This window comes from Phytophthora sojae, assembly GCF_000149755.1.
Source record: "Phytophthora sojae unplaced genomic scaffold PHYSOscaffold_14, whole genome shotgun sequence".
NCBI lineage: Eukaryota > Oomycota > Peronosporomycetes > Peronosporales > Peronosporaceae > Phytophthora > Phytophthora sojae.
Window position 1 is genome coordinate 1,007,111 of NW_009258128.1, and position 12,936 is coordinate 1,020,046.

The 12,936-nt window shown below is 52.6% G+C and overlaps 4 protein-coding genes across 4 annotated transcripts; 3 read left to right on the forward strand and 1 right to left on the reverse strand.

Moving 5' to 3' along the window:
- Window positions 1-1,644: 1,644 nt before the first annotated feature.
- Window positions 1,645-6,534, forward strand: PHYSODRAFT_319801 (hypothetical protein; the record flags this gene model as incomplete). The annotated part of the gene is made up of 3 exons (XM_009539989.1): window positions 1,645-1,827; window positions 1,938-2,185; window positions 6,492-6,534. The coding sequence occupies 3 exons, from the start codon at window positions 1,645-1,647 to the stop codon at window positions 6,532-6,534; spliced, it is 474 nt and encodes a 157-aa protein (XP_009538284.1).
- Window positions 6,535-7,078: 544 nt separating this feature from the next.
- PHYSODRAFT_289138 (hypothetical protein) lies at window positions 7,079-7,496 on the reverse strand. The gene has a single exon (XM_009539990.1). The coding sequence runs from the start codon at window positions 7,476-7,478 to the stop codon at window positions 7,152-7,154; it is 327 nt and encodes a 108-aa protein (XP_009538285.1). The 5' UTR covers window positions 7,479-7,496; the 3' UTR covers window positions 7,079-7,151.
- Window positions 7,497-8,084: 588 nt separating this feature from the next.
- Window positions 8,085-9,050, forward strand: PHYSODRAFT_253277 (hypothetical protein; the record flags this gene model as incomplete). The annotated part of the gene is made up of 2 exons (XM_009539991.1): window positions 8,085-8,687; window positions 9,000-9,050. The coding sequence occupies 2 exons, from the start codon at window positions 8,085-8,087 to the stop codon at window positions 9,048-9,050; spliced, it is 654 nt and encodes a 217-aa protein (XP_009538286.1).
- Window positions 9,051-11,001: 1,951 nt separating this feature from the next.
- Window positions 11,002-11,760, forward strand: PHYSODRAFT_376035 (hypothetical protein; the record flags this gene model as incomplete). The annotated part of the gene is made up of 1 exon (XM_009539992.1): window positions 11,002-11,760. A coding segment is annotated over one exon (759 nt), but the record flags the coding sequence as incomplete, so codon positions are not given.
- Between the last annotated feature and the right edge of the window lie 1,176 nt (window positions 11,761-12,936).

Genomic DNA, 12,936 nt, shown 5'->3' on the forward strand with positions numbered 1-12,936 from the left:
CTCTAAATGACTGTAATGCACCTCAGCTTGAAACGAAAATTTTTTTACAACACACAGCGATCAGCTGCGGATACAGGAAACTGCGCTGGCGCCATCTTTTATGATTGACGTGGGGCATTCGTCATTTTATCTTCCGTCCTCCAAGCGCATCGTCCTCAGACTGTCAGCTCGACGCGAGTCGAGGCTCACCGCGTGAGAAGCCGGCAGTGTATGCGTAAGGCGAGACAAAGCCAGCGTCAACGGCTGCAAGCAATGAGAACGACGGTGCAACAACTCGAAGAGCAGTGCGATGAGTTAACCAATCGCCCACACACAGCCGCTTCAACGTCCGACACAATCGTCTATCTGCCAACTCACAGCAAGCACCGTAGTCTAGCTCAAGCACTGACCGACAGCAAGCGACTCGGAGCTGAAAAGCTCCTCCTCCTGTCCATGCTCAAGCAAAAGGCCGCGTGGAGGCTTCAACTGCAGCGCATCATCGACTTTGAAGCCAGCAGCGTCCACCACGAACCACAGCTCCAGGGCGTCCCTGAAGTCGTGATCGAAGTCATGGACGAGCTCCAAGCAGTGCAGGAGTTTGGGTTCCAGCCGCCTCACACAGATCATTCTCAACAACAAGCGGGACGTCAGTCACGTCGAGAAGCGCCTTCTCCTCGCCCCCGCACTTGACGACTCACGCACTTATCGAATGCAAGCGTTCGGCTGGGACATCGTGCAGCGCGTGGACGGCAGTTCGTCTACACGAAGCGCTTCCACGGTCTCGACGTGCTTGACGTGGTGCAGAAGTCGTGGGCCAACGTTATGAAGTTGCAGGAGTTCAAGAAGGTGGAGGCCGAGACTCGACGCTTGCAGGCGCTGCAGCACATCAACCTGAACGCGTACGTGTTCGCCTTCTCCCCGAGCGACATTGCGACATTTAGATCGGTATTCGTGCGCTTCCTGGTCGAATCCACCAAGGAGATCACGGCTACGAGTAGGCACGGGGTACTTGCTGGGCACGGAGAGCGTAAGCATCGATTGGCCTCGCTGTCTCCTAGCGGAAGATCCGCACGGGAGACTCGCGTGGGCCGACCTCGCCCAGACATTCGAGGCTTTCAACGTGGTCGACCCGATCACAGGAGAGACGTACCAACATATTCGCTGGGTGGGATGCACCGACTACTGCAGCGAAGAGCACGCGCAACGAAATGCCTCAAACACGCTCCAGGCCATGTTACGGTGGGAGATGCTGGCGATCGCCCCGGCGCTTAAGCTCGCGGCACTTGTGATGCGTAGATATGTGCCTCTTTGGAGCCTGGATAGGGATAGAACTCTTGTATGTCATTCACGTTTCACGTTCTTGCTTTTGCCGACATCATGGTTACGTGCGCCAAGTGTCACTACAGTACGCCACCTGTGAACCACGTGTAGTGCTACGACAATCATGATGAAAACGTGCTTCAAGGAGTTTTTGCCCATTCAGAAGCTGCCACGGGCTTACTAAGCCCACCTCAACCACGAATAGAGCCGCCATAATGATCATCATTGATGATGTGGTGCTCGTGAGTCACGAGTCGTGACGACCGACACCTCGTCCGTTCGTATCTCCCCCTCATCACTTTGAGTTTCATTTCGACGTTGGCAAATCCGCCTCCAGCTTAAAGAATGATCCGCCGCCGCAAGTTCACCCCCGAACAAAAGGAAGCCCGTCGAGTGAAGAACCGCGAGGGCATGCGGAAAATCCGCCAGCGCCAGCGTCAAGAGTTGCTGGAGCTAAAAACCACCATCGTCCAGCTCGAGACTCAGTACGATGAACTGTGCCAGCATGCTGGAAAGCAAACCGAACCAGTGACAGAGTTAACGATAAGCTTACCTAGAACCACTCCTCAGGAGCGGAATTACGCGGATGCGGTGGTGACGGCCAAGCACCTCGGCTGCTTCTGCTCGACATGCTCCAGCAAAAAGCAGCGTGGAGACGGCAGATCCAACGCGCGTTGGATTTCGAGTCGAGCAGTTTAGCAGCAGCTCAGCAGTTCAAGAAGGCAACGACCGTCGAGTTGGATACAATCGACGAAGCCCAGGCCGAAGAAGAGCTCGGGTTTCATCCCTTGACCGAGTGGGATCTCACTCGCGCCATTCTCGCCAACAAGCGAGAGATTTGCCGCGTTGAAAGTCGCCTGCAGCCATCGACAGGTCTCTTAGCCGCGCTCAACGACAAGCGCACGCATCGGAGGGAGGTGTTCGGCTGGGAAAGTGTGCAGCGAGTGGAAGGAAGCGTCATGGGGTTTCTCTTCGCGAAAAGGTTCACGAACCTCAACGTTCTCGACGTCATGCACAAGACGTGGAGCAACGACATCAAATTGAGTCGCTTCAAGACGGTCAAAGCTGAGACCTCCCGCCTCGAAGTGCTCCAAGAAATGAACCCGAACGCGTTTGTCTTCGTTCGTGACGTAGATTCCCCCAGAGATTTTTCAATCTTCCGATCCGTCTTCGTGCACTTCCTAGTGGAGGCGACGAAGGAGTTTCCGGACCAGGAGGGCGGCACGGTCACGGGTACAGGATACGTGTTGGGCACGCAGAGCATTGCAACAGACCGCCAGCCACACGCGGTGGAAATTGACGAGGCTGGGAGGAAAGTCGCTTGGGCCGACCAAGCCTTGACCTCCGAAGCGTAGGATGTTGAGGATTCTACAACGGGAGAACGCTACCAGCAAGTGATCTGGGCTGGGAGAACCGACTACTGCACGGAAGAGGACGCGCATCGCAATGCGGCGGATACACTACAAGGCTTGCTGCGGTGGGAGATGCGGATTGTTGCCCCAGCACTCAATCTCAAGTCGCTCTGTCTTGACTGAGGTTACATGGCAGGTGGAGGGAGATACATTTTTCATTTCAAGGTTGAGGTTAGATTGAGTTCATTATCCTAACTAAGATAACGACCGACGCATCCACCGTCAACACCGAGCTCATATCTCCCGATGCCCCGCCGAATAGTTGAAACGGTCTACTCGACTTCCGTCGATTTGGTACCGCGGACAGCGAACGCGGTCCCGCTGCTCCTTCAGCAGCGCCTGCCCTCCGAAGCTTGAGTTCTCCACTGCATTTTCCTGGGCCGACTTGCATTCCTTCTTCCCAATGTGTTGCAGGCCACCAGCGAGCGCCCCAGCAGCGCTTTATGCGGCGACGTGTCGTCACCTTCCCCGAGTCAGCCGTATCTGGGTCTCTGCCACTGCGATTTTCTTCGCCCCGCCGCGCCATGAGTGCACCATGAGAGGACCACCCCGTCGCAGCCAGCTCCATGTAGCGCAGGCCACGTTGACTGACAGCATGCTCCCGCGCGTCACTACGAGTGCTGTGGAGGGTGTGCGCACGTTGGAGTGCCGCACACCCGACGATCTGGTGACCTGCCAGTATCGCAGGCTATGACTACCAGGAGGGCCCACGGCGTCACCCGTGGCCTGGTTTGTAATGGGACACGGCGCGGTGGGCTACATGTAGACCACCGTGGACAGGTGGAGGGAGATACAGGCATACATGTAACCATGAATGAACGGATTGTGTTCTTTTAGGCAACAACTTTAGCTGTGTCTGTTAAGCAATTGAGAGATCTTGGATAGAAGTGACGAGTTGTCGTGTCTAGCTATGGCCATGTCTTGGAGAAATCTCGGGAAAATCACGTTGCGCAGCATTAGCAAAGGAGCGAGATCACTCATTGCGATCATTAACAAGGGTGCGTTGCGTTAGGCTGGGAGGACTACTTTAAATTCCAAAAAGTATGCTCGGTTGTATCTAACGTTAGCTCGATTTTACCAACTGGGGTACAACTATATCTTCCATACTGGAACACTTTGAAGAAACTAATAGATGTATTCTTTGGCTACGAAGTAGCCAAGTCTTGTGCTAATACTTCGCCTACGGAGTGGTCGAGTGTTTTGGCGCCACTAGAAAGCTAACCCAAATCCAAAACAACAACCATCAATACATGCACTAGCAGTACCAAACAGTGGTTACGTACTATGTTCACATGCAAGTAGCAAATGAGGGGCATAGCCCCTCATTTGCAGCGCCTACCATCATTTTTCTTAGGGAAATTTCAGGAAGGTGACTCAATATTAAAATTTGTGCAAAAGGTGATAGATGGATTTGTGTCGAGAGCACATATTTCAGGTTCAGCAGCATTTGCTAGGGCATTGGGCCACGACATTGTTGCCTCCAGCGGCGACATGGGGAGTAAGGCATCCAAGCCGTCGGTGGTGCTTTATGCAGTGTGGGCAGTGTCGCTTAAGCGACACAGAAGGCGACCGTACTCCACCAGAATAACTATCAGCAGAGGGCGATGCCTACACCGGCACCGCCTTCGCGTTTACCCAGTGCTATACTGACACAATTGGTGCATTCAGCGACGTGCATGGCATTCAGGTGCTGGCCGCTATCGGTGGCCAAATGCACTTGGCACAAAGCCTTGTCTCACCTTTTGCACAAAATTTCATTTTGAGTCATATTCCGGAATTTTCCTTTTTTATATGGAGCCAACTATCTACTGCCGCTACCGGACAGATTTTATAGTTTGTAGGCCAAGAGCTAAGGACGTACCGCAATTCGCAGCTGCACCCGCTTATGGGATGCACCTACATCGACCAATCATATGAAGCGATATACATATTTTTATCCAATCCGACCATTATTATACCCGGCAAATAAGATATAACCCCAATATTACAGTTGTGACTTATATTGTGGAAACCGATTAGATTGCCCGAGCGGATTAGCTGATAAAGACTTACCGCCACGAGCTGAGTGATTCGCATACCTACTAACGAGAAATAGCATCGCGTGCATTAAATACGCTTCTGTGAGCTTCGATGTGTACTGCATTCTATTTATCAAGTTCTGAAGTCATGTATTTGCGCTGTCAGTTGTGCCTACAACGCCATGTGGCAAGCTGATTTAGCTGCTCCACGGCTTACAAAGCCCGGGACGGCTGATTTGCATGCTAATCAGCCCGAATGTCCGACACCCACACGGCATTCGGTGGCCGATATAACGTAAAACCGACAAACGCTAATGCTGATGAGAAATGACCCGCTCTGTCAAATCAGAGTACAAATCTTCGATCTAATTAGGAGGTCGGATTTAGCAAATCAGACCCGATTAAGCTTAATCATCTGCTTAATCAACCGATTTATATCCCAATTAGACAATCTAATCGGTTTCCACAATACAACATGTTGAATTTTGTATATGATACTTTTAAGTACGAATACAGATCAACATTACCGGGGTGAACATAGGGTGCAGCTCTCTACATGCGAATTGCGGTAAGCGTTTGCAGCGCCGACCACCATTTTTTATATGGAGCCAATGATCTACACCTTTTCAACTTCAAAATGGCAAAAAGAAAATTCAATACTTCAAAATGTAAAATCAAAACGGCAATACTTTGTAAACCGATACTTAGACCTGTTTGTAATAGTGGGATATATAGAAATACAGAGTGTCGAATATCTATTGGCTGACAGTGAGCTGTATCAGCCAATCGTGCTCGTAAAAAGATTGTGAGCTCTATTCGTGACAGTTTGAACTTACGTTTTGTCATTTTGAACTAGCAATTTGCCATTTTGAAGTTGAAAAGGTGTAATGCCAGCGAGGGTGCCCGAGATCCAGGCGGACAGGTTTAATTTGCAGGCCAAGAGCTCAGCTGTGTGGACGTAAGACATCCTCAGTTATCCGTCAGTTACTAGGAACTATGCAATACACTGTAGTTGTAGGCTGATTGGTCATCCTGCATTCTCTTGTCGCTAACGCTGTCCTCATTTCATTGTCAATTGGCTTTGTGTGGTATGTCGATATGGCTATATTTGTGTAGGTATGATGTACGATTGTGTGAGTATGGTGTGGCGAGATGTTGTTTAAATGTTGCCTGAGGTACAAGCATTTTCGTTGCGGACAAGCCTCCAATGTACCGACGCAGGTTGAGTCCAGCCCAGCATTGAGGCTCGCCGCATGAAGAACCGCGAGGGCATGCACAAGGCTCGCTTACGTCAGCGCCAAGAACTGCTTCAGATGAGAATAATGCTGGTCGAGCTCGAGCAGCACTACGCTGAATTAACTCGTCGTGCTGCTGAAGCCGGGAAGAACGCCGTGTTGGCAGTTTCCCGTTCTGTCCTCACCGATCAAGACGACGGCCACAACTTGGCGGTGCTGGCCAAGCGTCTTGGGGCCGAAAAGCTCCAACTGCAAGACATGCTCAAGCAGAAAATCGCGTGGGCGCTGCGGATCCAGCGCGTCCTGGACTTCGAGCCCAGCAGTTTTGCCGCAGAGTAACACTTCCACCCCCAGCAAACGCAACAGACGCTCACCGACCTCGAGAGCGTGGACGAAGCTCTGGCCCGAGAAGAACTCGGATTCCACCCGCTCACTGATTGGGACCTCACTCGCTCCATTCTCGAGAACAAACGAGTCCTTCAACACGTTGAGAGCCGCCCCCACCTCCCCTCCGACCTCAACGACAGGAGAAATCATCGCATGCAAGCCTTCGGCTGGGACATCGTGTAGCGTGTGGAGGGCAGCGTCATGGAGTTCGTCTTCGCCAAAAGGTTTAGTAACCTCAACGTGTTCGACGTCATGCGACCAACGATCTCCAGCTCGCTCGCTTCAAGACAGTCAAGGCCGAGACCTCGCGCCTCCAACTGTTGCAAGAGATCAACTCGAATGCCGTCGTGTTTGTGCGCGACGTGAAATCAGTTGGCGACATTGCCGTCTTTCGGTCCGTCTTCGTGCACTACCTGGCCGAAGCCTCGAGGGAATTTCCAGCTGGGACAGAAATTCTCACGGGCACAGGATACGTGTTGGGCACGCAGAGCATTGCAACGGACTACCCCCTACGACGTTGTGGATTCTACCACGGGGGAACACTACCAGCAAGTGATCTGGGCTGGGAGAACCGACTACTGCACGGAAGAGGACGCGCATCGCAATGCGGCAGACACGCTGCAAGGTTTGTTGCGGTGGGAGATGTAGATTGTTGCGCCAGTGCTAAATCTCAAGTCACTGTGCGTCGACTAGGACTGAAACTCACTATGGTGTTAACCGTGCCAAGGAAGAGAAGGAAAAAAAAGGTGAGTCACCTTCTCTCGTTAACACTACCTTAAAAAAACGCCTCCACTCTCTCCTTAGAGAATGTTGCACCACTCGTTGCCGTACACGCTGGCGTTGTTGAGCTCCCCGCAACTGCGGCATCTCCAGCTGGTGCAGCCCGCCGGCAGGGGGTACGGCGCCGAGCACCGGTTACACAGAGCGTTGCCCTGCGCGTCGCGGCGAATGTTCGAGTTGTTGGGCACCACGCGCGTGTGTACTGCAGCCTGCGGGATGCTGCCGGGCGGCGCGGGCACGGCCTGCACGATCGGGCGGCCGTAGGCGTCGACTTGCACAGGCTGGCCCGCAGCCGAAGCGTAGCTGGACGCCGCGTCCACGGTCTTCTGCGGCTTCTGGGGGTCCATTGTTGCGGTCTGTTGTTGCCAAAGCTTTTCTGATACTGATGGAGAGAAGAAAGAATGGACCAATGGGAGGCAGAGATTTTTAACGATTCGCTGGATTTTTCAAAGGTTTTTTTATTTGGTATACAGATTAAAGTAGTATACTACACTACATGTATACTATTGCTCAGTGCTTGATCGGTGTCTCGAGCGGTCCAGCGTCAAGAAAAAACTTCTCTGCTTCTCGCTCTTCGATATAGCATGCAAGAACTGTCCAGAGACTCCCGCCAAGAATACACCCTTCCGTACTGAGCGTGCACCGAAACGCGACTGCCAATCTTCTGAGACCAAAGCGAAAGACTCGCTCTGAGACCACCGTCGTCATTCTCGAAAATCCCTCGAAGATCCCCCAAGCATGAGCGCACTTGCACCTCCTACCTTGCCGACAACTAAGCCAGCGCCCAAGAAAAAGAAGAAGACAACTTCATCCAGTATTAAGAATTCACGCGGCCCTTCCAGTCCGTGCTCAAGGAGCGATCCGTCGACTTCAACCTAACGCTCGACGTGCAGAACCTGCAGCAGCAAGTGCGGGACCTCGCCACCCTCCGAGATGTTCTCAGTACCAGGACGATGCTGCGGCGTCACTCGCCCGAAGGCTCGCTGTTCCAAGTGGTGAAGGAGTATTTCCACGTGTTTAGGACGGGCTGGGCCGTGCAGGAGGTCGGACGTAAGAGGCGGATGGGAGAGCAGGACCAGAGGCAGTTCCTGCACAGCGTCATGGACCCGGAGGTGGACGTGGACAACGGTCTGCGAGGCCTGGACGTCATGGCCGAGCAGATCCTCATGTACTCGACTTTCATCCGGTTCATTCGAACAACGCTACAGTCCTACGATATCATGGTGGCCGATAATTCGGTCATTATCAAGACACAAGCGACGCTGAGGTTTCAGGTGTCGAGGAATACGATCGAGATGATTTTCCCTCATATCATTGGGGACGAGTGTCTTGTATCTCAACTCGTGGGTCAAGAAGTGGAGCCTCCAATCGGGATCACCGTTTACTTTAATTCCGAGGGCAAATGCTGCAAGTACCAGGTCGAATTGAACTTCGTCGAGGCCTTTGCTACCATTGTCAAGGATCCGAAGAAGCTGGAAATTATGCTCGGGAGAGCGCTGATCGCTGACAACTGCATGTTTGGGGTCATCGACGAGCCGATTCAAAAGAACGTGGAGGTGCAGACTGTAGCAAGTAGGAAAACCTTGCAAGCATTACTCAGCGGTGATATGTTACCAATGAGGTGACATGTGTCATTGCGAGTGCTCATTCTGTCCAGCAGTAGGACAGGCAACAAGCGTAGCTAGGTTAGAGATCTAGCCCCACGTCTCCAAGGGGAATTCCCCTATCCATGTTCGTACGGAGCCTCTGCTCCAAGTGTGTTCTCATTCTCAAGTATACCTTCCTCAAAGGACTCGAGTCTCCGGCGCTGTCGACTCTTCTCAGTGGTCTTCCTTTTCTGTCCTTTAAGACTCCTGGCGTGCAATCAGTTTGCGCCGGTGTCCTGGAATATGAGCGAGATCGACTTGTGGAAGAGCTGAAGGGGTTGCGTCAGTTTTCAAACACTAACGACGAGTTTTTGCCTCTATTATGAGTTGTTATTCCAAAAAAATATCAAGCGTGTGCCCTCCACTCTCTACCTACAAGGAAACGCACGGTAAAATGTCGTGCGAGCGTGTTCTGTTTACATGCAGGTGTTTAATAAGCAAGGTGGCCCCGGTTCCATCGTTTCAGCGTAACTCACTAGTGGTATAGCTTTAATCTTTTAGGAAGGATACAGCTTACCGCCCTCAAACTCAAGAACGATCTTCTTACCGTCACGACCGAAGACTAAGGAGATTCCTTTTTCAAAATATTTTTTCAGTACATGTACAGCAATGTTATCAAAAACTGTTAAGCAAGACACATCGAACATTCTCACCGGACCAAGCTCCTGCCCACCCACCGAGCAAGCGTCATCGCCCTCACATTGATTTGTTCTTCGAGGAGATCGTGCACGACTACTACCACGTGTTTCAGCATGGTTTCCAAAGGCCTAATAACGTGAATGGCCACCCTCAAGGCGACTTTATTTCTCAAATGTTTGTTCCTGGTAGTGACTACGTTCTCGAGAGGTGGCAGCGTTGGGCGAGTGCTTCGACGTGGTTTCGTTTCGACAACACAGCACGGGAGCTGTTGAATACTGCGACCACAAAGGTTTTTGTGAAATTTCTTCCTCTGCGAACTACACGCTTCGAATCACGCCCTACACGCTCGAGACCGTGTTTCCACACGCACTGCCGTACAGGTCGCTGGTTGCCAGACTTTCAGGGAGTACGATTGAGGTGCCGTCGCAGCTTGTGTTTTCGATCGAGATGGATACAGGGCGTGTATTGAACATCTCGGAACGTATGGACTTTGTCACTCCCATTGCGGCACTGCTCCAGGATAAAGAAGAGTTGAGCTGTGTGATGTCACGAGCCCTGCTTTCGCTTGATGGAGTCAGTCACTATCATCCACACGAAGCTGCTGCACTTGTGCCACCGCTGGCCTGCCAGGGATCAGCCTGGGAGAGATCCAATGCAAGCCCAGTACCTAAGACTGCTGTGAAGTCCCGGATGAGCATGGCTGATATCCTGCTTGTGTGGTGGTGAAGCAGATCTGCATCACTAGTGTGAAATTCTGAATCGAAGATTGTCAAAAGATGCATACTAAGTATGAACTAACATAATTCTTGAGTTACTGTCGCATCATGTCTTCTTGTGTATCAACTATCACGCACCGTTCAGTACAATGGACTATGTACTAGCTGCTGCCCGCAGCCAATAGCCCTTGTGGCTAGTAGGCTAAGTGCCATTCTGTTCACTACCGCTCGAGTCTTGGGACGTCGTTTGCGTGGTTATGCCGAAAGTGGCGGCTGAAACGGCCTCTAACGCTAGCACGCGATCGAGACGAGGTGATTGGAACAAGCGTTATCGCGCTCGACTTGGCCTCTTCACGCACCGGAAAGGGACCACAGTGAACCAGCTTGGATCTCGACAAATCTGCGTGGTGATCTCAAAACACCGCGTCACATTCAATAGGTACTTGGTCATCAACCCACACGGTGCCATATACTCGAGCGCCTTAAAGGTACCGGTTGTCTCAACGAGCAAGTTGCGGGGTGCAACTTGTCGTCCACGTTTAGTCAGGCCTGTAACCCTCAGATATGGCTTCTCCACTTCCCATTTTCGAGAGTTGTTTGCCAAGTCTGTGGGGCCATGCACTCGCCCCACAGTGCGCCTGCTCTCTTCAGCAGGTCGAACAGTCCGGCCACTTACGAATACGCCCAACGCTCAACGCGATTTATCGCCTAAAAACGCCCCCCCCCCTCCGTCCACTCCCGAGCCGTCCACGCGGTCGCTCGCTTCATTCCCGAAAAGACCCCCTCAAGCTCCAATGAGCAGTTGCGACCCCGTCCCGGATCCCGTTGCCCTTCGACAGCCAAGTCCGAATCGCCCCACACCGTCCACGAAGCATAGGAGGAAGTCCAAGAAGATCGTCTCATCCAGCACCACCACAAAGAAATCGCGCGGCTGGGGGCCCTTCCAGTCCGTGCTCAAGGAGAGATCCGTCGACTTCAACCTAACGCTCGACGTGCAGAACCTGCAGCAGCAAGTGCGGGACCTCACCACCCTCCGAGACGTGCTCAGTACCAGAACAATGCCGCGGCGTTACTCGCCCGAAGGCTCGCTGTTCCACGTGGTGAAGGAGTATTTTCACGTGTTTAGGACGGGCTGGGCCGTGCAGGAGGTCGGACGTAAGAGGCGGATGGGAGAGCAGGACCAGAGGCAGTTCCTGCACAGCGTCATGGACCCGGAGGTGGACGTGGACAACGGTCTGCGAGGCCTGGACGTCATGGCCGAGCAGATCCTCATGTACTCGACTTTCATCCGGTTCATTCGAACAACGCTGCAATCGTCCGAGATCGTGACGGCTGAGGACTCGGTCATCATCAAAACGCAAGGGACGCTGAGGTTTCAGGTGTCGAGGAACACGATCGAGAGGATTTTCCCTCATATTATTGGTGACGAATGCCTGGTGGCGCAGTTGGTGGGGCAGGAGGTGGAGCCTTCCATCAGCCTCACGTTCTTCTTCAACTCGGACGGCAAGTGCTGCCGATACGAAATGGATCTCGACTATGTGGACACTTTTGCGAGTATAGTCAAGGACGCAGAGAAGCTGGAGATGTTGCTTGGGAGAGCGCTGATCGCCGAGAACTGCATGTTTGGCGTCCTGAATGAGCCCAAAGACCCTCCCATTCAAGCCTGTTCTTCTCTGGAAATAGCCTTCGAAGACGAGCGCAATCGCCTTGTGGGGGAGCTGAAAGAACTGCGGAGTATCGCGAAGGTTGATGCAGCAATTCCGCGCGGTCTGTCGGTCTTCCTGCCGAGTAAACCCCTACGTATCCACAACGACGCGCTGTTTCAGCGGATCATGGCCGACTACTATCTCGTGTTTGCGAATGGATATCGAAGTGCCGCCAACCAAGAACACGTCCAGGCAGTTTTTATCTCGCAGATATTTGTGCCTCCCAGAATGGAAAACCCACAAGCAGGCGATGGAAACAACGTCCAGGCGAGATGGCGGGCACTTTGCCAGTGCTTCGACGTGCTCGAGTTCAAGCAGAGCAACAGGGCGTCGACCATCGAGTACAACGACCAGGAGGATACGTGCGTCATTCGCTCTAGTGCGACTTAAACGATCCAGCTAACGCTGCGCAGCATCGAGTTGGCGTTCCCGCACGTGCTGACAAACAGGCCGTTGGTCGCAACACTGGCCGGGAGTGTGATTGTTGTTCCGTCAACGCTGTCATTCACGATCGAGACCGACACAGGACTGATCGCTCACGTCGTGGAGCGCATGGACTTTGTCGAGCCCATTGCCGCGTTGCTCCAGAACCGCGAGGCCGTGTCCTTCGTGATGTCCAGGGCGCTACTTTCTGTTGACAGCGTGAGTTGCTTCACCTCGTGCCCCGTCACGCCAATTCTACAGCCGATTACACCACGTGAAGCGCCTTGGAGAACCGCGACGAACTTCCCAGCAGCGGAAAAGTGCCCAAGCGATGCACGTGCGATGACGATGACCGGCATCTTGCACGTTTGAAAACGAAATGCGCTATCGCGCGCGTGTACGAGCAAGTAAGCAGCTAGGACGTAAGAATGATTAACAATAAGCTTGGATTATATTTGTTCGGCGATAGCCTCGTTTTGCTGACATTACTACTGGTAGTGTTCGCGAGGAGAAATATCTAAGGTTTATCACATTTTCCTATCAAACTTCGATCTGCAAGAGCTACGGTGACTTTCAACTGCAATCCAATCGCATAATTGATCGGTTTCCCGCCGCGTTGCCAATGCCATCTTCTCTCACGGTCTCATCCACACAGGTTCGTGCGAGTTCTGACTC

Coding starts and splice junctions, on each gene's coding strand:
- PHYSODRAFT_289138 (XM_009539990.1), bottom strand. CDS start 7,478: ATGGACCCCCAGAAGCCGCAGAAGACCGTGGACGCGGCGTCCAGCTAC.